At 51.5% G+C, this 22,332-nt stretch overlaps 1 protein-coding gene across 1 annotated transcript; it reads right to left on the reverse strand.

Moving 5' to 3' along the window:
* Positions 1-409: 409 nt before the first annotated feature.
* LOC309685190 (tektin-3-like) lies at positions 410-5,538 on the reverse strand (the record flags this gene model as incomplete). The annotated part of the gene is made up of 7 exons (XM_082501000.1): positions 410-626; positions 1,733-1,887; positions 2,715-2,937; positions 3,426-3,569; positions 3,819-3,889; positions 4,351-4,434; positions 4,981-5,538. The coding sequence occupies 7 exons, from the start codon at positions 5,536-5,538 to the stop codon at positions 410-412; spliced, it is 1,452 nt and encodes a 483-aa protein (XP_082357126.1).
* Between the last annotated feature and the right edge of the window lie 16,794 nt (positions 5,539-22,332).

Genomic DNA, 22,332 nt, shown 5'->3' on the forward strand with positions numbered 1-22,332 from the left:
CCTTGAAGCTATGCTAAGGCCCGTGGAGGACAGGGAGGTGATTCGAGACAGCCGGCATGGCTTCACCCTGTGCTTTTCCCACATCAGACAGACTCAAAAGGAGGCAGACACGACAGTTTTTCTCCTAAAATCACCGACTGAGAGGGTAGGACTGAATCCCCGTGGGTGGATTTACTCTTAGTCGCTTACAAAGTATTTTCAGTGACTTTCTGGCACACCGTGAAAGTACAGTGGAAAGAGAAAAACCAAAGGCAAAAAAAATACCGGTAGACCGTATAACACACAAAAAGATCATTTAATTTCTACTCATGGCTTTCACCAGGAAGTGAAACTCTAATCAAGTATTTCCAAAGCATCTTAGCCAAACTGGGAATCCCTCCCACAACAGATTCAGTGAGTTCAGCTGAGCCTAAATGGAACCCAGCAGCCGCACCGTGCTGGGAAAGGTCTTGCGCATGCCCATGCACTTCTCCTCATCAATGAAGAGTGTGTTGGCTTTGACGGCCAGGTCATGCTGCAAGACCGACTTGGTATGAACCAGCATTTGCAGGGTGTCCTCGGTGTCTCTCAGGCGCTGCTGGAGGCTCTGGACCGTCTCGTTGATTTTGTGGACCTCGTTGACAAGGCTGGAAAACAGCAAGAAACCCTGGTTAACAGTGCCATCGTGGGGGTGGTTTCTACCGTGGCATTGCTGAAGGGCCCCTTGGTCACAGGATTTCCCCCTTCAGCGTGCTCAGACTAACTCAGACCCCCCGTTTCTGGCAGACGCATGGGAAAGCTGAGGGCAGAGCTCCTCCAGACCTCAGCGGGGAGGCATGGTTAAGTCTGCTCAAAGGCTTTGGCAACGCGCAGCCGCCTCTCCCAGAGCAGCTCGGGCCAGCAAGAAGAGGGATGAGCAGGTGTGGTTTCCTGTTCCTGCTTGGTTTGGGGGGTTTGTTGGCTCCCCCTCCTGGATTTCCCTGTGCAGGCATCCTCCCCATGCCCACAGATGCACACAAAGAAAACAGGACATCTGGGAGAGGCTAAAAGTGAATGTGAAACAAGGGGAGGATGGAAAAAACCCTTGTTGTACGAGATGCTGCAAAGGCTGTGGGGCTGGGTTTCAATTGCTCTGAAAAGGCTTCAGCTGGAGTCTTGCCCAACGGGCTCCCAGGAGGGGTGAACTTTGGGGTGCCTCAGAGGGGGTGCTGCTGGGCGCTCAGGCCAGCCTACTCCTCCACAGCTCCTCGGCGTGCAATCCCAAACAGACCACTGTGTCCTTGAAAGGATTTCCAGTGTCCTCGGAGAAGGTGAGGACAGCCCTTTCTGCTTCTCCATAGGGGGCACCCTTCCTTGCAGTTCCCCAAAAGGAAGGGCCTAAGGGATCTCAGCAGGATCCTGTTGGAGAGTAAAGGGCTCGTCCTTCAAAACTGAGCACATCCAACTGCCGGGAAGCAGGCTGGAGAGAAGATGGGGCTTACCCAAGCGGGAAGAATCCATCCCCTCATGGGGTGCCATCAGGCTATACCCGGCCATGGTGTACAGCCTCCTTTATGGGCGCAGAGCTCTCCCAGCACCCAAAGGCTGCAATACCTGCTCATTGCTTTTGATTATAGCAGTGCACTTATGGAAGGACTGTTGAAAAAAAAGCCCATGCTTAATTTTTCATGCAGTGCTACTCCCGGGTGCTACCCTCGGGTGCTACCAGCCGTAACTCCTCAAGGAGCCCACCAGACCCACACTCCTGCCTTACCGGAGCTGGGCAGTGTCCCGGCACAGCTCCACGTTTGGTCTGCGTGTGCGCTCGTCCAGCCGGCTCTGAGCCACTTTTAAGGAAGGCCCTTGGTCCCTAATGGCCTTTTGGATGGCTTCTAAGGTCTTCTCCACCTGGAAGATTTCCTGCAGCGTCTGGCGTAAAAAAGAAACCCATGCACAAATTAAAAAGTATCTTCTCAAGTGACAACATAATTACCCTTTCCTCTTGTCCATCTGCAGAACAAAACAAGTTCAATAAGCAGACCCTGGGCTCAGACCCCTGTCATTCTGCTACACATCAAGGCGCAGAGCCAAGAGTAATTTTTCTTCAGGGAAAAACCTCTCTTGGCTCTTGCTGTCACATCAGAGGAGGTTTTGGAGCACTGATGGACCTATTGAATTCCCAGCTTCCCAAAATTACCGCTTGCTGGAACTAATCATCCATCAACAGTAACTCAGAGAGGGAAGGTTCTTCATGGATCCTCACTGAAAGACGTGGCATCAGCTCGCAGTGCTGCAAGCCCCGTCTTCCCTCAGTTACTCAATACAGTGTCGGGCACGTTTCAGGAAGCTTTCTATGAGACCCACAGCTCTGAGGCAGGTGTCCATCACTGATTTCCACTGACTCTGCTCGGCAAAGCAAACACACGCATGCCCATGCAGCAGCCCCAGAGCACGGAGAGTGAAAGCACGTCCTTGGAGGAGAAGCAAGCCTGCAACCCCCCCAGCAGGCAGCCCAGCAGAGGCCCAGCAAGGCCGTTCTGGAGGGCAGCCAGCGCTTCTGAAGGAACTACCAGGAGATGCAACCAGCATTGGCATTTTCTGCTGGCAATCCCTGTGCTTCCAGGCTGCCAGTGAGGACGTCGTAGCAAAAACAGATCCCTTGAGATGAAATTACGGTGCCAACTCCTAAGGGTCCCACCTCAGGGGTGTCACTAGGAAGTGACAGTGACACACCGAAAGGGAGGGGTTCCGACTACCTTGGCCAGGTGGGTCCGGATCTTGCTCTTGGCATCGGCTGTCTCGCTGATGCGTTTGGTGAAGGCGATGTTCACCCTGTTGAACTGGCTCCACATCTCGTTTGCCGCCACCACCAGCAGGTTCTCGATGTTGTCCCGCAGCTTGGAGGAGGCCGCCCGTTGGCTCTGTGAGCGGAGGATGTTGTCGTCTGTGATCTTGGCCCAAGAGTCCGGCACCGAGATCCTTCAGGAGGTGAGGGGGAAGAAGAAGCCCCGGTAAGCCCGTAGTGCTGAAGCTGGACGTGGGCAGGCATGAAGCCTGCCTGGGAGCAGCACTGATTAAATGTATCTGAAATCTCCGTCTTTAATTTGAGCATAGGTTGTGGTTTAACTCTGGCCAGCAGCTAGGACCACACAGCCACTCTCAATGGAGGGGAAAGAGAAAGACCAGGACTCACGGGTGGAGATAGAGACAGTTTAATACAACAACAACAGAAAATAGGAATGAGAAGAATAGTACGAGTAAGGGTAAGAATAAAGGTAAGGTTAACAATAACAATAACAGTAAGAATAACAATAAGCAGAGAGAAACGGTCCCACTCAGGCAGCTGTCTCCAGGCGGGATGGACGTGCCTTGACAGTGGGCTGGGGACAAGCAGCTCCCTGCCAGGGAGAGGCACCGTGCATCCCGGGCACAGCTTGCTGCTGGCGTGCCGCCCAGCGTGCACTCACGTGGCATCGACCCGCTCCACCGCTGGGTAGTAGCTGATGCCGTGGGAGGTGCTCCTCAGGTGGTGACACTTGTCATCGATGCGGTGGGCCGCCTGCTTGTGGGCCAGGTCCCTCTCCAGCTCGTGCTGGGCCGCCCTGTTGGACCTTCAACATGCAAACAACAGCCATCGCTGGGGATGTTCAGGTGGAAGGGCTTCCTCCCCGCTCCAGTTCCCCGCAGCTCCCTCCCACGCAGCTCTGTCATCCCATGAGCATCACTGCCCACTTCCCGGGGAGCCCGCCTGGCTTTTCCATCTGCAGGGTGTGGGGAGAGGTCGGGGTCTGCTAGGGGTCCACATCACAACTGCAAATGCACATCAGCCCTAGGGCATGACATAAGGAGCTCCTCCTTACGTGAGCTGGGCTTTGGCTTCATCCAGGTACCGCTGCATCTTCTCCTGGCACGACCTGATGACATTGACTTCCTGGGTAAAGGACACATGGCCCCATCATCAGTGTCTGTACTCAGTTGTCCTGATGCCACTCGTCCCCTCAGACCTCCCCAACCAAGCACACAGCAAGAACTTGCCTGCTTGTCTTTCTGCCCAGAGTAAACAGGCAGGGAGTGGAGAAAGTGCCCCCAAACTGCGTGCATGTCTTTAGTGCACTACTCCCTGAAGAGGGACACAGAACCCCCACACGCTACACAAACACGCAGCTGCTCTTCAGCTATTCCATCCTCTGTACGGCCAAGTCATACCCACATGGCGTGGGCATGCTGCTGCCTGGGGGAACACCATCCCCTGGCCCAGCAGGTTTTGGGGGGTTGAAGAGCTGAGCACCTCCCCAGCAGTAAGGAGCCAGGTAGGGAAGAAGGCTGCAAAGCCTCTGTAGGGCAGTTTAGGTAAAACTGGCTTTAACACATGATCTGGGTGGCCCAACTTACCGTGAAGAGCTCTTTCTCCACATCATCATGGACGAGGTCAATGCCCATCCTCTTCTCCCGCTGAAGCAAGCACTGCTGAGCGACCTGTTGGGGACATGCCATCACTGTCGGTGCAGGGGCAGGATTCTCTATAGAGAGAGTCCCCATCTCAAGAAATGGAAGAAAAGAAATTCTAGGCGGGCACAGAGGGGACACCAGGGGAACAAAGTGCCCAGGGCGGCTGCTTCAGCTGACTACAAGCAACCGAACTGCACCATACACATCAAATCAACATGAGGGAGCACACATGTCCCGGCTGCAACCAGAGCTGTGGCACAGGCACCTGTGTCAGCCTTGATGCTGACCTCCCCAGGGTGTTGTAGGAAGACATGGGCTTCTGTATCCCACTCCAGGAATTTGGATGTTCCGCCTACACAAATATTTGGTTAAGCAAATGGAGTTGTGATGAGCTCATAACGGGCTGATAGGGGATGCAGCAGATGGGAAGACATTGCAAACTTAACTTATGGTCTCTTCATAAAAACTCTCTAGGTCTTGCGGAGCTGCAGTGGAACTTAGTTAGACATTTGAATGGCTGCAGTTGTTCCAGCAGTAGGCTACAGCTTGCAGCCCACTGGACAGAGTGCTTACCTGGAGAGGGGCCTCCGTCTCGGCCAAGGCTCTCTCCAGTCTCTTCTTCATGTCTGTGAGCGTGTTGGTCTCCCCGATCATCTCATCCAGCTCACGGCAGAGCTCCCCTTTCCAAAACTCAATAGCATTCACACGTCCTCCCAGGCTTTTGGTGCTTTCTTCTTGTGTTTTCTTTGTCTGCTGGTATTTATCCCCAATCATGCGGGTGGTATCAACTCTCAGAGCCTCCGCATTGTGCCGGGAAGTCTCTGACTCTTTGTACTTGGTCAGGTTGGACCTGTACCAGTCATCAGGGGTGTAGCGGGTGAAGAGGGTTGTTCTGTTGGAAATGTAAGGGAGCTTCTCGCTGGTGGTCATCCCCTGGGAAGTTTTGGAAAAGGGAGCCAAAGTTGGTTTGATGGCATCTCTTTTAGAGTAGGTGCTGGGCATCCAGGGGAGGCTGGAGCTCTGAGGCAACGGGTAGTACGGGAAACGGTCTTTATAGCTGGCAGTCATGGTGTTGATGGCAGGCAGAACCTTGGCATGTCTTGCCGTTAAGGGAAAGCCGACAGCCTCCATTCCTGACCACTGCTCTTCAAGTACTTGTCCTGCACAGAGGAGGAGATAGAAGACAACTTCCCTCAGTCAGCTCCTGCACTTGCCTTCCTTCTTACAGCAACACATGCAGCTTCTAACACAAACAGCAATGCACACAGCACCCACAGGTCACCTGTACAGGCCTAAAACTCTTGAAAGCAAATGCCTTCTCACAGCACCCCAAGCATTTGTATCCGGAAAGGGATTTGAATTTGTTTAGTATCTAGCCTCAAGTATTGAAATGCGGAGAAAAGCAAAGCATGGCTGCTCAGGAGAATGACAGATATTAGCCTTCATTCTCCTCAAATCTGTCAATCCCGTGAAAGTGTAGCTGGTGATTGTCTTGTGTTCATTGGCTTCTTTTGGTTGGCGTATGTGCTGATCTTCTAGTACTCCAGATGTCCTTTTCTCTTTCAAAGTGCCCTTTCCAGCCCCGATAGCTGCGCCCCTTTGGACCAACCCAGTGTGATTGGTGGGTCAGGGACTCAATCCTCACCCCCCACCTTCACTTGCATTGATGCTTTGCAGATCTATATCCAAATTTGACCCCCCTCCAGCTATTTCAGTCTCAAGAGAACAGCCCTCTCTTGACTTGCAAAGGAAGAAAAATGCCTACGCCTCACCTGACGTAAAATCGATGCACTTGGAAAGGAGAAATCCCAGACAGTCTTTTCAGAGGGGTGTGTAAACAGCAGCCTTGCAGGAGCCCTAGGAGGAATGGCCACACGTGAAGATTTTGCTACCGAGAACTGCATACGGCATTGTGGGTGCTACTGCTCTTTTCAGATTCAGGGTATCAGTCAGTTGTTGTCAGAAACATCATGCAGAGGGCCAGCAAATGTCCCTAACACACCGCATCTGAGGCCAAACCCTCAGGAGGGGACTCAGGAGGTACCCCATCCCCTCCCCACGGCTCCCAGCCTGGCTCAGAGCCCAGTGAAAGGTGAGGACACTGGTGTGCTGCAACAAGATGCCTGGGTGGGAGTGGGGTTTGACTCAAAGCATGTGCTCAATCCCATCTGTTACAGCATGAAAGCCACTTGAGTCCTTCAAAAATGGGAAGTTTGCATAAAAAATACTTTCCCATAATGGTACATACTCACCTGAAACCTCCAGAGGCTTGGGAGTGCCCGGGAGGGCGGCTACTCCCTGCTGTGCTGTGGGGTTCGGTGGCAGCACTGCCAGACACTGCAGCGTCCCCAGTGCCCTGTGTGACACAGAACCAGGGCAGGGTTGCCAGGGGCGCAGGGCGCTCAGGGACCGGGTTCTGCCTGGGCAGCTCCCTGCAGCCGCTATGGCAACCTGATGCAGCCCTTTGGTGCCCGGTGCTCTTGATGGGCAACCCGGGGCCACCCGTGGGCAGCTCAGTGCAGACTCTGGGCAACCAGACTGCCTTTGCTGGGACAATTGATCCCGTCCCTGGACAGCTCCCGCTGCCATCCATGGGCAACCCAGTACAGCCTTTGGGCGTCTGCTCCGGCCAATCAAGGGGACTTGTCTCCAACTTTTAATAACACCCATCAGGCCAACTGTCAGCACCCCTGTGCCCCATTGTCCCCAGAAGAAACATTTTCATTTCCTTCATGTTACCACTTGAGGTTAACTGTGAGCTATGTATATGGCTCATCAAATACTCAGGCTGATACAGCTGTCTTCTCATTGCCGCCTTTGGTTTCCTCCCGTTTTCCCAGCTATTGCAGCTGCGCACTGAGACCGGACCAAATGTTTTACAGCTTCTCAGGAGTGCACTGACACCCTGCCCCACCGCTCCTCCTTTCTGTGCACACGTACACACGGAGCCGGCCTCCATGAGAAAGCAATGCCTCTGCTGCCAAAGATCTGAGATAGAGAAGAACTCCAACTGTTTTCTGTATACAAAGGTTAGCACACTTTGATTTCACTTTAAATACATGTCTTGCTTTAGTCGGGTTAAAATCGACTTCATGGCACAGGGAAACCAGTCAAATTCACAAGCTACGGGACTGTCGTGGTTTAGGCCAAAATCCACTACTGGGGACCTGAGGCACCCCAGATGGCACCGACAGATGCTCCCCTCTACCCCTCTTCAAAGAGAGAGGCAGAGGAGGAAAAAGAGACTTATGAGTTTAGAAGGAACTAAAGTACTTTAATGAAGTATTAATAATAAAAGAAAAGAAAAAATGAAAAATAGACACAAAACCCTATCAAGCTCCCGAGATGACAATGACGTCACCGGCTGGCACTGGGGCAGTCCCAGGCTGGACGCAGTGACGGACGGGAACTGGATTCTGGATCTGGATTCAGGATCGGGATCACAGGCAGATGAACAGAGTCCTCCTCAGACGTCGGCCGTTGAAGGAAGAGCTGACCCTTTGATCCCTCAGCTTTTATACTGAGCATGAGGCAGATGGGATGGAATACCCTGTTGGTGAGTTTTGGGTCACCTGTCCTGTCCGCTCCTCCCTGCAGGTGGGACTCCACTATGCTTTTCCGCTTCTGACCCTCCAACGGGGCAAATAACAAAGTTGGTTGGCCTTGGGGGTTATAGCAATAAGTATAAGCAGGAGCCTCTCTGCATACCATGTCTGGGCATCAGCTACAAACAAGTGGTCTTATCACTCTGAGAGAGTGAACGCTGTCTGCACAATATGCAGTTAATTTCAGTAGTTAGAAGAGGCCCAGCTAACAAGCGAAGTTACTGAACAAAATTGGTTCTGTTTTACCTCAAACCAGGACATTCCACCCCTTATTCCATACCATTTGCATCTTGCTCAGATTACTATTACTTTTATCTATCAAATTTACACACACACAGATTATATATATGAGATGGATACATGCAGGTCACTCATCTATGGTTTACATTTACCTACAAAAGTTATATGCAAAAGTCCATTTAGTTCATGATTGCAGGATCTCATCTCAGGGCAGGAAAGATGGTACGAAATTCACTCTGGTTTGTGCCCACGGATAGCATGTTCATCTTGAAGAGCTTGCTGGATGCCACTTGATGAAGCTATCTCAGGTTTCATCACCTCTCTATTATCCTGAAAAGCACGTATGGAACACTGTTAGTATTATGTAGTGATCAGCATCATACTGCTCTGGATTGAGTATTCTCACCAAGGGTTAAATTCCCTTGAGGTACACATTGAACTTCTCCATCCTTCAGCATCACCCACCAAGTACATCCAGGTCCTTGAGCAAAAACAGTCCCACAAATGGGTTTGCTTTTGCCTGAAGCAGGAAAAACCCAAACAGCTTTCCCTAACAAATTCCTTCCATGCACCACAGGGACTTGATCCCCTTCTACAGTATGTAAAAGGTCTGATTGAGCAGGACCAGCTCGATTGATGGATCCCCTGGTGTTAACTAGCCGGGTAGCTTGCTCTAAATGCTTGTCCCAATTTTTAAAAGTTCCACCCCTCCTATTGCTTTTAGGGTGGTTTTTAACAGTCCATTGTATCGCTCAATCTTCCCAGAAGCTGGTGCATGATAGGGGATAGGATATATCCACTCTACGCCATCTTCTTTTGCCCAATTACTTATAAGATTGTTTTCAAAATGAGTCCCGTTGTCTGACTCAATTCTTTCTGGGCCGCCATGTCGCCACATGACTTGCTTTTCAAGGCCCAGGATAGTATTCCGGGCAGTGGCATGGGGTACGGCAGAGCTTTCCAACCATCCGGTGCTTGCTTCCACCATTGTAAGCACATAGCGCTTACCCTGGCGAGTTTGAGGGAGCGTGATGTAATCAGTTTGCCAAGCCTCCCCATACTTATATTTCAGCCACTGTCCCCCATACCACAAAGGTTTTAACCATTTAGCTTGCTTGATTTCGGCGCATGTTTCACAGTCGCGGATAACCTGCGCAATAGTGTCCATGGTTAAATCCACCCCTCGGTCATGGGCCCATTTATATGTTGCATCCCTTCCTTGATGACCGGAAGTGTCACGGGCCCACTGAGCTAAGAATAGTTCACCTTTATGTTCCCAGTCCAAGTCTGTCTGGAAAATTTGAGCAGCCTGATCCGCTTGCTGATTGTTTTGATGTTCCTCGGTGGCCCGACTCATGGGTACGTGGGCATCTACGTGATGTACCTTTACGACTAGGTTCGCTAGCCGCTCAGCAATGTCTTGCCACAGCTCAGCAGCCCAGACGGGTTTATCTCTGCGCTGCCAGTTGCTCTGCTTCCACTGCTTTACCCACCCCCACAGAGCATTTGCCACCATCCATGAGTCAGTATAGAGATAGAGTATTGGACACTTTTCTCGTTCAGCAACATCTAACGCCAGCTGGATGGCTTTTACCTCTGCAAATTGACTCGATTCACCTTGTCCTTCAGCAGCTTCCGTGACTTGTCGTGTAGGACTCCACACAGCAGCTTTCCACCTTCCATGTTTTCCTAGAATACGACAAGACCCATCAGTAAACAAGGCATACTGTTTCTCATTATCTGACAGTTCATTATATGGTGCAGCTTCCTCAGCACGTGTCACCACCTCCTCTAGTGCCTTCCCCAAGTCTTTGCCTTCGGGCCAATTTGTGATGACTTCTACAATTCCTGGGCCATCTGGCTTTCCTATTCGAGCTCACTGCGTGATTAAGGCAACCCACTTACTCCAGGTAGCATCGGCGGCATGATGAGTAGAAGGAACTTTACCCTTGAACATCCAGCCCAGTACTGGTAATCGGGGCGCCAGGAGGAGCTGTGCCTCAGTACCAATTACTTCTGAAGCAGCTCTAACTCCTTCATATGCTGCCAAGATTTCTTTCTCAGTTGGAGCATAGTTGGCCTCGGAGCCTTTATATCCTCCACTCCAGAATCCTAGGGGTCGACCTCGAGTCTCCCCTGGTGCTTTCTGCCAGAGGCTCCAGGTAGGGCCATTGTCCCCGGCTGCAGTGTAGAGCGCATTTCTAATGTCCCGTCCAGTTTGGACTGCTCCAAGGGCTACTGCATGCACAATCTCTTGTTTAATTTGCTCAAAGGCTTGTCATTGCTCAGGGCCCCACAGAAACTCATTTTTCTTTCGAGCCACTTCATAGAGAGGTTTCACAATCTGGCTATAACCTGGGATATGCATTCTCCAGAAACCCACAACACCTAAAAAGGCTTGTCTTTCCTTTTTGTTAGTAGGTGGGGACATAGATGTTATTCCGTTAATCATATCCGTTGGGATCTGGTGACGGCCATCTTGCCACTTAATTCCCAAGAACTGGAGTTCTCGTGCAGGTCCCTTGACCTTACCTCCTTTAATGGCAAAACCTGCTTTCAGAAGAATCTTAATTATTTTCCTACCTTTGTGGAAAACTTCTTCCACCAAATTACCCCACACAATGATGTCATCGATGTATTGTAGGTGTTCTGGAGCTCCACCCTTCTCCAGTGCGGTCTGGATCAGTCCATGGCAAACAGTAGGGCTGTGTTTCCACCCCTGGGGCAGTCGATTCCAGGTGTACTGGACACCCCTCCAGGTGAAAGCAAACTGTGGCCTGCACTCTGCTGCTAAAGGAATAGAGAAAAAGGCATTAGCAATGACAATTGTAGCATACCATTGGGCTGCCTTTGACTCCAGTTCATACTGAAGTTGTAGCATGTCTGGCACAGCAGCACTCAGTGGTGGTGTGACTTCATTCAGGCCACGACAGTCTACTGTTAATCTCCAGTCCCCCGTCAGACTTTCGCACTGGCCATAGAGGGCTGTTAAAGGGTGAGCGAGTTTTGCTGATCACTCCTTGGCTCTCTAGCCGGCGAATCAGGGGATGGATGGGAATCAGGGAGTCTCGGTTGGTGCGATACTGTCGTCGATGCACCGTGGCAGTAGCAATTGGCACCTGCTGATCTTCAACCCTCAGCAGTCCCACAACAGAAGGGTCATCTGAAAGACCGGGTAAGGTAGACAGCTGTGTAACATCCTCAGTGTCTACAGCTGCTATACCAAAAGCCCACCGATACCCTTTTTGGTCTTTAAAACACCCTCTCTTGAGGTAGTCTATGCCAAGGATGCACGGAGCATCTGGACCAGTAACAATGGGGTGTTTCTCCCATTTATTCCCAGGTAGGCTCACTTCAGCCTCTAATACAGTCAGTTCTTGAGATCCGCCTGTCACTCCAGACATGGTGACAGTTTCTGCCCCTTTATGATTCAAGGGCAATAGGGTACACTGTGCACCAGTGTCCACCAGGGCTTTATACTTTTGTGGCTCTAATGTGCCAGGCCATCGAATCCACACAGTCCAATAAATTCGGTTGTCCCTCTCCTCCTCCTGGCCGGAGGCAGGGCACCTCTAACGTTGACCGTAGTACCTACGATTATCAGATCGGTTCCTACCTGGTCCGTAGGATCGCCTACCGTAGGTCAGAGCAGCCTTCCTCCTGTAAGAATCCTTTCTTCTATCTGCTTCATTTTGCAACTCAAGCACCCGTGCCTGTAGGGCTGACGTAGGTTCTTCATCCCGTTTCTTCATGTCTTCTCCATATTCACAGAGGCAAAACCACAGGATATCTCGTATCGGGTTTGATTTCTCTTGAGTCAGAGGGTGTTTTTTCTCTTGAGTAGGAGGGCGTTTCTTCTTAGCAGCTGCAACATGGGTCTGTGCAGGGAAAGAAGGAGTTTTTCCTCCACCTTGGTTAGTTTATCAAACAGTTTATCAGTTTGCTCAACTCATCGGTTTGCTCATCAGTTTGCAGAAGGAGAGAACTCAAGGGATAAGGGGGAGTGGAGTCAGATCCCTCCTCGGAGAGGCAAGCGAAACCCCTCACAGCCCCCCTCACCATCCCAATTGCCCTTGCATAATAGGTATGGGGCTTTGGAAATCGAGGACCAGGCGATTGAGGATGGAAAGGATGATCCCTCCAGTGAGATGCCCAGTGCTGGGCACCCACCCCCACGCCTCAGGACTTCCTCAACCAAGAAAGAAAGCAAGGTAATTGTAGTAGGTGACTCCCTTCTGAGGGGAACAGAGGGCCCTATCTGTAGACCGGAGACATCCCACAGGGAAGTCAGCTGCCTGCCTGGCGCCAGAATTAAGGACATACAGAGAAAACTCCCTTCCCTGGTTAAGACATCAGCTTACTACCCACTATTGATATTTCAGGTAGGTGGTGATGAGGAAGGTACCAGAAGGAGGCAGTTGGCTTTCTGGGCTGTGAGCGCACATTGCCGCCTCATGCTAAGCAGGTTCCCACCAGCCAGCACCCCCAAGTCCTTCTCGGCGAGGCTGCTCTCAATCCATTCTCCACCCAGCCTGTATTTGTGCATGGGATTGCCCTGATCCACGTGCAGGACCTTGCACTTGGCCTTGTTGTACATCACGAGCTCGGCACGGGCCCGCCTCTCCAGCCTGTCCAGGTCCCTCTGGATGGCATCCCTTCCCTCCAGCGTGTCGACTGCAACACGCAGCTGGGTGCCATTGGCAAACTTGCCGAGGGTGCGCTCCATCCCAACACCCATGTCACCGGCAAAGACGCTAAACAGCGCCAGTCCCAATAGCGACGCCTGAAGAATGCCGCTCCTCACTGGTCTCTACTTGGACATTGATCAGTTGACCGCAACTCTTTGAGTGCAGCCACCCAGCCAATTCCTTCTCCACCGAGTAGTCCATCCGTGGAACCCATGTCTCTCCAACTGGGAGACGTGAACGTTGTGTGTGACAGCGTCAAATCCTTTCCGGGTAGGTGATAGTTGCTCTTCCCTTATCCACCAACGCTGTAATGCTACATTCACCGGTCTGTTCTCTCAAGCACTAGAGAAAACGTGGGCCCATTGCTGAACCCCAAACAAGACGCAGTGCCCAGATGAGGCCTGATGGGTGCTGAGCAGAGGTGATCAGCCTTGTGCCCTCTGGCTAGGGGAGAAAAATTGGAAAAACTCCCTGCAAGAGAGCCAAGTGCTGCCCCTGACTCCCCGTGGGGGGAACCAGGGGAGCCCAAGAGGGCTGGCCAGCAGTGCTGAAGCGTGGGGAGAGACTGTGAGACTTTGCTTGCTGGCTTGTTTTTCTTGTCTTTGTTGGTTGCTTTGTGACCACGTGCACAGCAGGTTATAACTATACCATCAAATTAGAGGACAGCTTCTCATAGTGCAAGGCATTCGCTCTTTTTTCTATATGTTTCCCCATGCGGAAACGTATATCACGTTAGAACGTGAGGCAACATATGTTAGAATGTCAGACTCAAATAAAGAACCTGGGGATATAGAAACAGGTAGAGGCCATGCTTTGCTTCCAGACTCCCTATAGCACACTGTATTCATTTAGAAATGGAATGATTTTAACTCCTGAAGAGCAATGTGCCCCCTAAAACGCACTGTGAGCGAGGAGAAGGGCCATGCAATATGGTAAGTAATCTTATCCTTGAATTGTTTTGATCAAGTTGCATCACTGGTCTCCACGCAGAGTTTGTGAGCATTCCCTGGGGTATTCAGGGCATCCCAGATAAAATCCTCTGTTGTAAACAGGAGCAACAAATCTCAAAAATTTTGCAAAGTTCAAAGCAAGGCGGGGAGGAAGATTTTTATTTCAAAATAGAACTGATTTCACCCATTCCCGTGTATGGTGTCATAGGCGCATATTTCTCAGCAGCTGAACATGTCTTTCCACCCAGTCTGGAAAAGAATTCCTGGAGGTGAGGCAGAGGACGAGAGGCACAGCCTTTGGAGGCCTCTTCCCCTCTTTCTATTTGTCCTTAGGCGCTGGTTCTTCGATGTGCTGTGGGAGGAAGCAGGGGAGCCCAAAGGGCTGGCCAACAGTCCTGGAGTACGTGGACAGCCTGTGGGACGTTGTCCTGCAGCCTCCCAGGGAGGCATGGGACATTATCAAATGAACCCTCTTGCTGTATGTGCCTGGAGATATGTACCACGGCCACCGGAACCTGACGGGACCCTGGGAAGACACAGCCAAGACCTCACTGACTGGCATGAAACACTGACGCCGAGCACGGGACCAGAGGTGGCAGACGGAATGAGCAGTGGCGTTGCGGTAACCCCCGAGGCATGTGCTGGGTCCGCAGCACTGCCAGGGCAAGCGCCGTGGGCAAGGACAGCCCATTGCCATGTCCCCGAGGAAGGGACAGTGACATCACTGAGCGATGGGTTCTGGTTTTCCCCGGCCCTGCCAGGTTCGGGCAGCCGGGGCAGCCAGGAGGCGTGCTTGCAGCAGCAGAGGTGAGCTGTACGGGGAAACCTCACCCTGGGGAACTGGGAGGGTTTCCCTCTTGAGGGGCCTGGGCATTTCCTCCACCCCTGCCCAGGCCAGCCAATGAGCATGGCCTCGCTTCCTTTTCTAGTGCGACATCTGCTGCTGCGAGGACCAGTGAGAGGGAGCAGCTTGTGATCGCTGTCTCTCCCCAGCCCACCTCCCCAGATAGACAGCATGGCCACAGAGCTGGACGACCACTGTCCCATATGCCTGGACAGCTGGGAGGAAGCCAGCTATGTGTTGCCATGCTGCCACCACTTCTGTCTCGTCTGCTTCTGGCGGTGGGCTGAGATAAAGCCCGAGTACCCCCTCTGCAAGAGGGAGGTGGATGCCGTCATACCTTCAGTGCAGACGGACTATTACTTCCCACAGTATCCCGTCAGACCACCTCCAGCATCACTAGCCGTCCCGTACCAGGCCCCCCACAGCCCTGCAGCTTCTCCACCACGGGCTGCTGGACAGCTGACCATGGCTGTAGTGGACAGGCTCGAGGCTCACGAATGGGCAAGCCTTTTCGCGGAGTACTCGCTTCTCCTGCAACACTTGCTGCCCTGGCTGCGCCAGGTGCTGGAGCTGATGTTTGAGGACCACCATCAGCAGGCGTCCATCGCAGAGGACATTATCTTGTCCTGCCTCGTCAGCTTTGGACCGGACAAAGATCTCCTGGTCTGGCTCCTGTGGCTCCTGCTACGTAAGCGCACAGCGATGTTTGTGAACGATCTTGTCAACGCTGTGACACGAATGTGCGGCAGGGGGGCCCACCATGTGCTGGAGCTGAAGGGCATCCATGCTCCTGGGGGGTGGGAGGGCAGCCCTGTTGCCTCCCGGGGAGGGTCTCCTGCACCCAGCCCAGCCCCCTCCGGCAGCCCTGCCACACACAACGTGGGCCAGCTCCCCAGCACCCCCACAGCTGCCCTTGCTGGGGATGCCGGCAGCTCCGCCTCTCCAGCTTGCCCAGGCCGTTATGACTTTAAACTACTCTTTCGAGCTGTTCACTTTCAGTGGTAGACAACACAGACCTCCTGTGCCCTGAGGGCTGTTTCAAGTCTAATTTGTAGGTGGCCACTGGGTGTCACTGTTGCTGCTCTTCAGAGAGACCTGTTCCCCTCACTCTCAAAAGAGGAGGCCTGAGGATTAATTTGGGGAAAAGAGGAACTCGCATTGATTTCGAGGTCTGCTTTTTCCTTTTTGCAGCGTGGAAAAGAGTAAGACAGAGAGACAAGACAGCACTGACCGATATCAGTAAAGGAGAAGAGCCACAGTAACTGCGATGTCGTTTCCATAGATAGTCTGCAAGGTCCGATCTGTATAGGTAAACGGAACTGCTCTGGGACGATATTGACAAAATTATGACAAAGTTTTCCATTAAGGAACAAATGTCCATTTAAGTTAAATCGAAAGTTGGTTTGATTGTTAAGGGAATAAAGGAGGACGCTGTCACGTTGCAGTTCTTAAAATAAAGACAGAGTTTGGCGTAAAAAAGAGATGCAGTGAAAATCCCCAAACTGTAAAGCAGCGTTAAAGTTAAACTTCCAACTCTGTACACGCTCATTAATGAAGGAGTGTTTGCCGTCCCCAACAAGCACAGCAAGTGGCCTGTGGACCTTGAAAGGCTGATCTATTTCATCCTGCTGTCAGAATTAAGTGTGGACTCATCTTGGCTTGCAAATAAGCCTCCGATACTACAACATAAGCACGTGGGCTTCCAATCCTTACCTTTAGGCTCATCTGTATTGGCAGGCTCTTCACCTGCTCAGAGGCACACTGACTTTCACAGGACTCGGTTCAACAATCTGTTTGTGTGGAAACGCCCCAGGTTCAAAATACATAGTGTAGGTCAGGAAGAATGCAATATCCTTTGCGCCTGAGAAATCAAATCAACTGTGTAGGCCATAAATATCTGTGAAACAGACACGAAGTGTTTCTAAAAATGGATGTGGTTCGACTGTGTTTAATGCACCTTGTGCTTAAGCATCTTTTGTCCGAAATAAGAACTTTCTATAGGAGCTTTTTTTCTTGCTAGGAGCAAACTTTTAGCAGAGAAGATCAACACTATAATTGTGTCCTGTGTTTTAGATCAAAGACTTGAAATTCGTGTATAACTAACATTATCCATTTGCAAGGTATTAAGTTGTTTGTAGGCTTCAGTGACCTGGCTTTTTCTGGATCATTTCTATTTTTAATGTTTTCCTCTTCCTTTCATTTTCCCTAGTCTTGCTTTTATTACCGACATACCTGTAGAAGCTTTTCTTGTTGCCCTTGACCTCTCTGGCAAGATTTAATTCTTTCAGGCCTTTAGCTTTCCTAACCTGGTCCCTGGCTGCTTGAAGGACCCTCTCCTGGATCTACTCTAGAAGGGCCTTCTCCTGGATCTCCTTCAGAACTCCCTCCCAAGCTGTCTTGGGACAGCTGGTCCTTGTCGTGAGCGACAGGGGAACGATCTGACTGCTTTCTCTTCTTCCTGGTTACTGGGGCAGCTTGTACCGATTTTGATGGAGATTGAGTAGTTTTGGTACTGCTCGTAGTGGCTGGAGTAGCTTGTGCCGGGACAGGCGGCGGCGTGGCTTGTGCCGCTGCAGGGCGGGGGCAGGGCTTGCGCCGGGACGGGCGGCGGAGGCGCCTGTGCCGTTGCGGTGTGTGTGTGTGGGGGGGTCGGCTGCCGGTGGTACCGGTGCCGCTGCAGGCGGCGGAGGCGCCTGTGCCGTTGCGGTGTGTGTGTGTGGGGGGGGTCGGCTGCCGGTGGTACCGGTGCCGCTGCAGGCGGCGGCGGCGCCTGTGCCGTTGCGGTGTGGGGGGGGGGGGGGGGGGGGGGGGGGTCGGCTGCCGGTGGTACCGGTGCCGCTGCAGGCGGCGGCGGCGCGGCGGTGCAGGCGCCTGTGCCGTTGCGGTGGGGGGGGCGGCTGCGGCCGGGCCGGGCGGGGCCGCGGTTTGCGCCGCTGCAGATCGCCGAGCGGCTGCGCGGGTCTGAGTGGCGGCAGCGCCCGGTCCCCCTACTGCTCTCCCTGCACCGGTGTTTCACATGAAACCACCCCTGCATCACATTCAGGAAAACTGACAACAAAAGCACGGTCTTAACAGGGCACCAATCCTTATCCTCAGAGCCCAGAAGGTTGCCGTGCCCCACCTCTGATGGTGTCACATTAGCATAATTATCAAAGGGCGAAGTAAACATTCCCCAGGTAGAACCGAAAGTATAATTAATCACAGAATCCATCACGAGAGGCCCGAGATATACAGGTAGAGCCCTTACCCAACTCATCGTGTTATACATCTGAATTGCGAACCACACCAAAACAGCACCTTTAAACCTTCGCATAAAAAGCCAAAGAATAAATGAACTTTGAAACACATTTGGCAGGTTAAACCAAGCTGACTGCATTAAGGTCGAACAAAGCTGCTTAAAGGCATGATACAAGATTTCGTCTAAGAATGACATGATGCAAGCTGTCTGTTCTAATCTCTGAGCAAGCTGGAACTCAAACTATTTGGGCAATTTATCACAGGTCTGATCGAGCACTGCTTGGGCCCCACGTTGGGCGCCAATTAATCTGTCGTGGTTTAGGCCAAAATCCACTACTGGGGACCTGAGGCACCCCAGATGGCACCGACAGGTGCTCCCCTCTACCCTTCTTCAAAGAGAGAGGCAGAGGAGGAAAAAGAGACTTATGAGTTTAGAAGGAACTAAAGTACTTTGATGAAATATTATTAATAATATAAAAAGAAATAATGAAAAATATATACAAAACCGTATCAAGCTCCCAAGATGACAATGATGTCACTGGCTGGCACTGGGGCAGTCCCAGGCTGGACGGGAACTGGATTCTGGATCTGGATTCAGGATCGGGATCACAGTCAGATGAACAGAGTCCTCCTCAGACGTCGGCCGTTGAAGGAAGAGCTGACCCTTTGATCCCTCAGCTTTTATACTGAGCATGAGGCAGATGGGATGGAATACCCTGTTGGTGAATTTTGGGTCACCTGTCCTGTCCGCTCCTCCCTGCAGGTGGGACTCCACTATGCTTTTCCACTTCTGACCCTCCAACGGGGCAAATAACAAAGTTGGTTGGCCTTGGGGGTTATAGCAATAAGTATGAACAGGATCTTCTCTGCATACCATGTCTGGGCATCAGCTACAAACAATTGGTCTTATCACTCTGAGAGTGAACATTGTCTGCACAATATGCAGTTAACTTCAGTAGTTAGAAGAGGCCCAGCTAAGAAGTGAAGTTACTGAACAAAATTGGTTCTGTTTTACCTCAAACCAGGACAGTGACTCTCCAGCACGAAGTTCTCAACTACACCCAGTAGTAAGTGGTCCCCAAATCCCTCGTGCTCTGGGGACCACACCAAAGTCAGTAGACTACTCGCATGCTCTCCCTTTATGCAAGTAATTAAACTCCTTCCTTAATTTTGACTACAGCTCCAACAGCAGCAAATTCACTAAAATTACAAAACTACCACTCCCAGTTGTGCTAAGGCATGTCCAGTTTTGATAGACATGGGAGGAGACAGTTTGTCCCAAAGCCTCGACCATTTTAGCTCACCAAAAAAGAAACCATGGGTGCAAACGTGCGGCAGATACTAAGCAGGGGCGCCAATTTTCTGCACATCGGCCCAGGTCTGCCTAGTTATCGAAACTACTTAGTTCAAGTAGTACTTCTCTAAGTATCTCCCTGAGAATCTAACTACTTAGAAACCTAAGCACAAAATTTACTGCCAAAAGCTGTCCATCTTTCTGTTGCAGCGCTACGTTCTTGCTGTCCGTTACTACAGGATTACACTGGCTCATAAGCTGCCCTTCTGAAAATACCCCGATCCAGATCTTTTATAGCATCCGTCATGAGTCTACACGTACCCATAACATTGCCAAGTCGCCGTTTTCATGCCACTTTTGAATATTGCTCTCTCTCCTGTAAACACTCTACCTGCCTCTCATGGTTTGGGCCAAAACGGCCACAAGGCAAGTGACAGATGCTCCCCGCTCCCTCTCTTCTGTAAAAAAAAAAAGAGAGGCAGGAGAGAGAGAGAGAGAGACATACGAGTTTAGAAGGAACTAAACTGCTTTAATGAAATATTAATAGAAAAGTAAAAAGGAAATAATGAAATGTATAGAAAACCGTATCGAGCTCCCAGGATGACAGTCACCTCGCCAGCTGGCCCTGGGGAAGCCCCAGACTGGACTCAGTGACGGATGGGAACTGGATTCCGGAGCTGCATTCAGGATCGAGACCAAATGCACACGAACAGACAGAGTCCTCCTCAGGCGTCGACCATCGAAGAAAGAGGGCTGACCCTTTGATCCCTCAGCTTTTCTACTGCGCGTGAGGCAGATGGGATGGAATCCCCTGTTGGGCAATTTTGGGTCACCTGTCTAGTCCGCTCCTCCCCGCAGGTGCGACCCCTCTGCGCTTTTCCGCTTCCCACCCTCCAACGGGGCAAATAGCCACGTTATCTGCCCTTGGGTGTTATAGCCCTAAGTCTAAGCAAGAGCCTCTCTGCATACCATGCCTGGCATCAACTATCAACACAGGTCTCGTCACTCTGAGAGTGAACGGTTTCTGCACAATAGGCTGCTCACTGCAGTAGTTAGAAGAGGCTTAGCTAAAAAGTGAAGTGACTGAAGAGAGAATCGGTTCCGTTTTACTTCAAACAAGGACAGATGCTATTTGTCCCATGATGGCATTGGTGGAGTACATCATGTCTGTTAAAAAGACAGAAAACAGGAACGGTCTGGGTGGGGAAGGCCGGACAGGTTACCCCTTTTGTGGTGCAGGATATGTCATACGCGTTTCTGCCAGGGCGTCATAAGTTATCTTTTGCAGTTGGGCACACAGCACAAGTTCCCACAACTCCAGTAAGTTTAACTCTCTGAGGGAGAGGATGAGAGAGAAAAGAGACTCACCAGTTTAAAAAACAAATTAAATTACTTTAATGAAAGCCTCAACCAAAAAAAAGAGAGAAACTAAAGACACATGCACACTATATCCACAACTGTATTAAGAGAGAAAAGATCCTTTTATTGTGAACATGGCATGCGGGAGCCCAGGAGTCACAGGGGTTCAGGCACTAACAGGAAACGGGCACCTACAAGGACAGAGTCAGAAAACGCTGGTAAAGCCCAAAGGCAGGACGAGACAGGACTTGGTTCCCCTTCCTTTGGGAAACACAGCCGGCAAGGAAGGGTTTCTAGCCCAGCTGGCATTGAGCAGGGGGTGGCTCTGGCGCCTTGTCCCCATGGGGAACGCGCTTTGAGACTGTGCGTCTGCAGGGATGCACAGTGCGCCTGTGCCACGCAGCAGGGCTCCATCGGGAGCCCCTGGGGAGCTGCCATGGACTTCTTCCCAAAGCCTGCACGGCACCATCCCTGGCCGACCCTTGCCAGCCCCTTGGACTGACTTAGCGCAGTTTAAGGAGTTGGGAAAGATGGGCAGCAGAGCCTGGGACTCACCTGGGCTTCTTCACCATCTGGACCTTTCTTCTTCTCTTCAGTCGCAGTCTTCTTCCTCTCTTCCTTCTTTTTTCTTCTTGTTTACATTCCATCTCCTCTTCCCAGGCCTCTGGTCTCTTCCTTTTGCTTTGGTTTTCGGTTTCCTGGAGGGAGCCTGCAAACCTTTCCATCCCACAGTGGATTGGAGAGGTAAAGCCAGGATCAACTGGATCAATCAGTTCTCCATTTAACCCAAGCTCACTCCTTTTACCTTTGTGCCTTTGAAAGGTTCTTTTGATCTTCTGCACATCGCAGGGACTCTGTCGTGGTCTCGGGGGCGGTTGGAGGAAAAGTGGTCGTGTCCTAAACCAGAAATGTTGGCGTTAGCAGGTGGCAAGGGATGCCCTGGAGGAGTAAGCGACTTTTTGGCAAATTGCTCCCTTAGCTCTCTAGAGAAGGTGCCTTGGGCTGGTTGGCATTAGCCCTTTCTTCCAAGGGCCTCACTTTCGAACACAACGTTCTCACAGGTGTGTGACACTCTGCTAATTTGCAGGGGCCATTCAGCAGACACCCTGCGGTCCCCTGCGGGCAAGAAAAGGCTTGCCCACTTCTTTCTCCTGCTGTTTCTTCTGCCCTCCCGAGACAGAACTCTGCAGATACCCCTTTGGTGCAACACCCCCTTCTGTGGTGGCAGGCTTTGCTTTTGGAGTCTGTCCTTGGCAGGTATTTTGTAGGTATTTCCTTTGACTAAGCACATTCCTAACACATTGGAGAAACCACCTTTCCACTTTCACTTACACTGCCCTGTTCTGGGGGATAAAAAAAACCCACACAAAGCCAGAAGGCAATGAATGCTGGGAAGAGGCACAGCAGCTCCTTGGACTCATTAAGACATACCCTCCTCCACGAGACACATTGTTGCAGTGTTTGTGGACCTGCCATACCTCTGCTATTTCCAATCCTGCCTCCGTATCTGCCACTTCTACTTCCTTGAGGACTAGCAGAGAGGGTGGTGCCTCCAGGAAAGCTTTTGCCTGGTACACCACGTCTGCTACCCCTGTACCTGGGGGAAGGGCAGCCCCCTCCTCCTCCTCCTGCTGCTGCTCCCTCCCGCTGCAAAGGAAAACAGAGTAAGAGCCCGTCAATGGAGACCACCAGCCCAGCGCTCCCAGAG

Source organism: Vanellus vanellus (genome assembly GCF_965231255.1).
Source record: "Vanellus vanellus genome assembly, contig: HAP1_SCAFFOLD_485, whole genome shotgun sequence".
Taxonomy (NCBI): Eukaryota; Metazoa; Chordata; class Aves; order Charadriiformes; family Charadriidae; genus Vanellus; species Vanellus vanellus.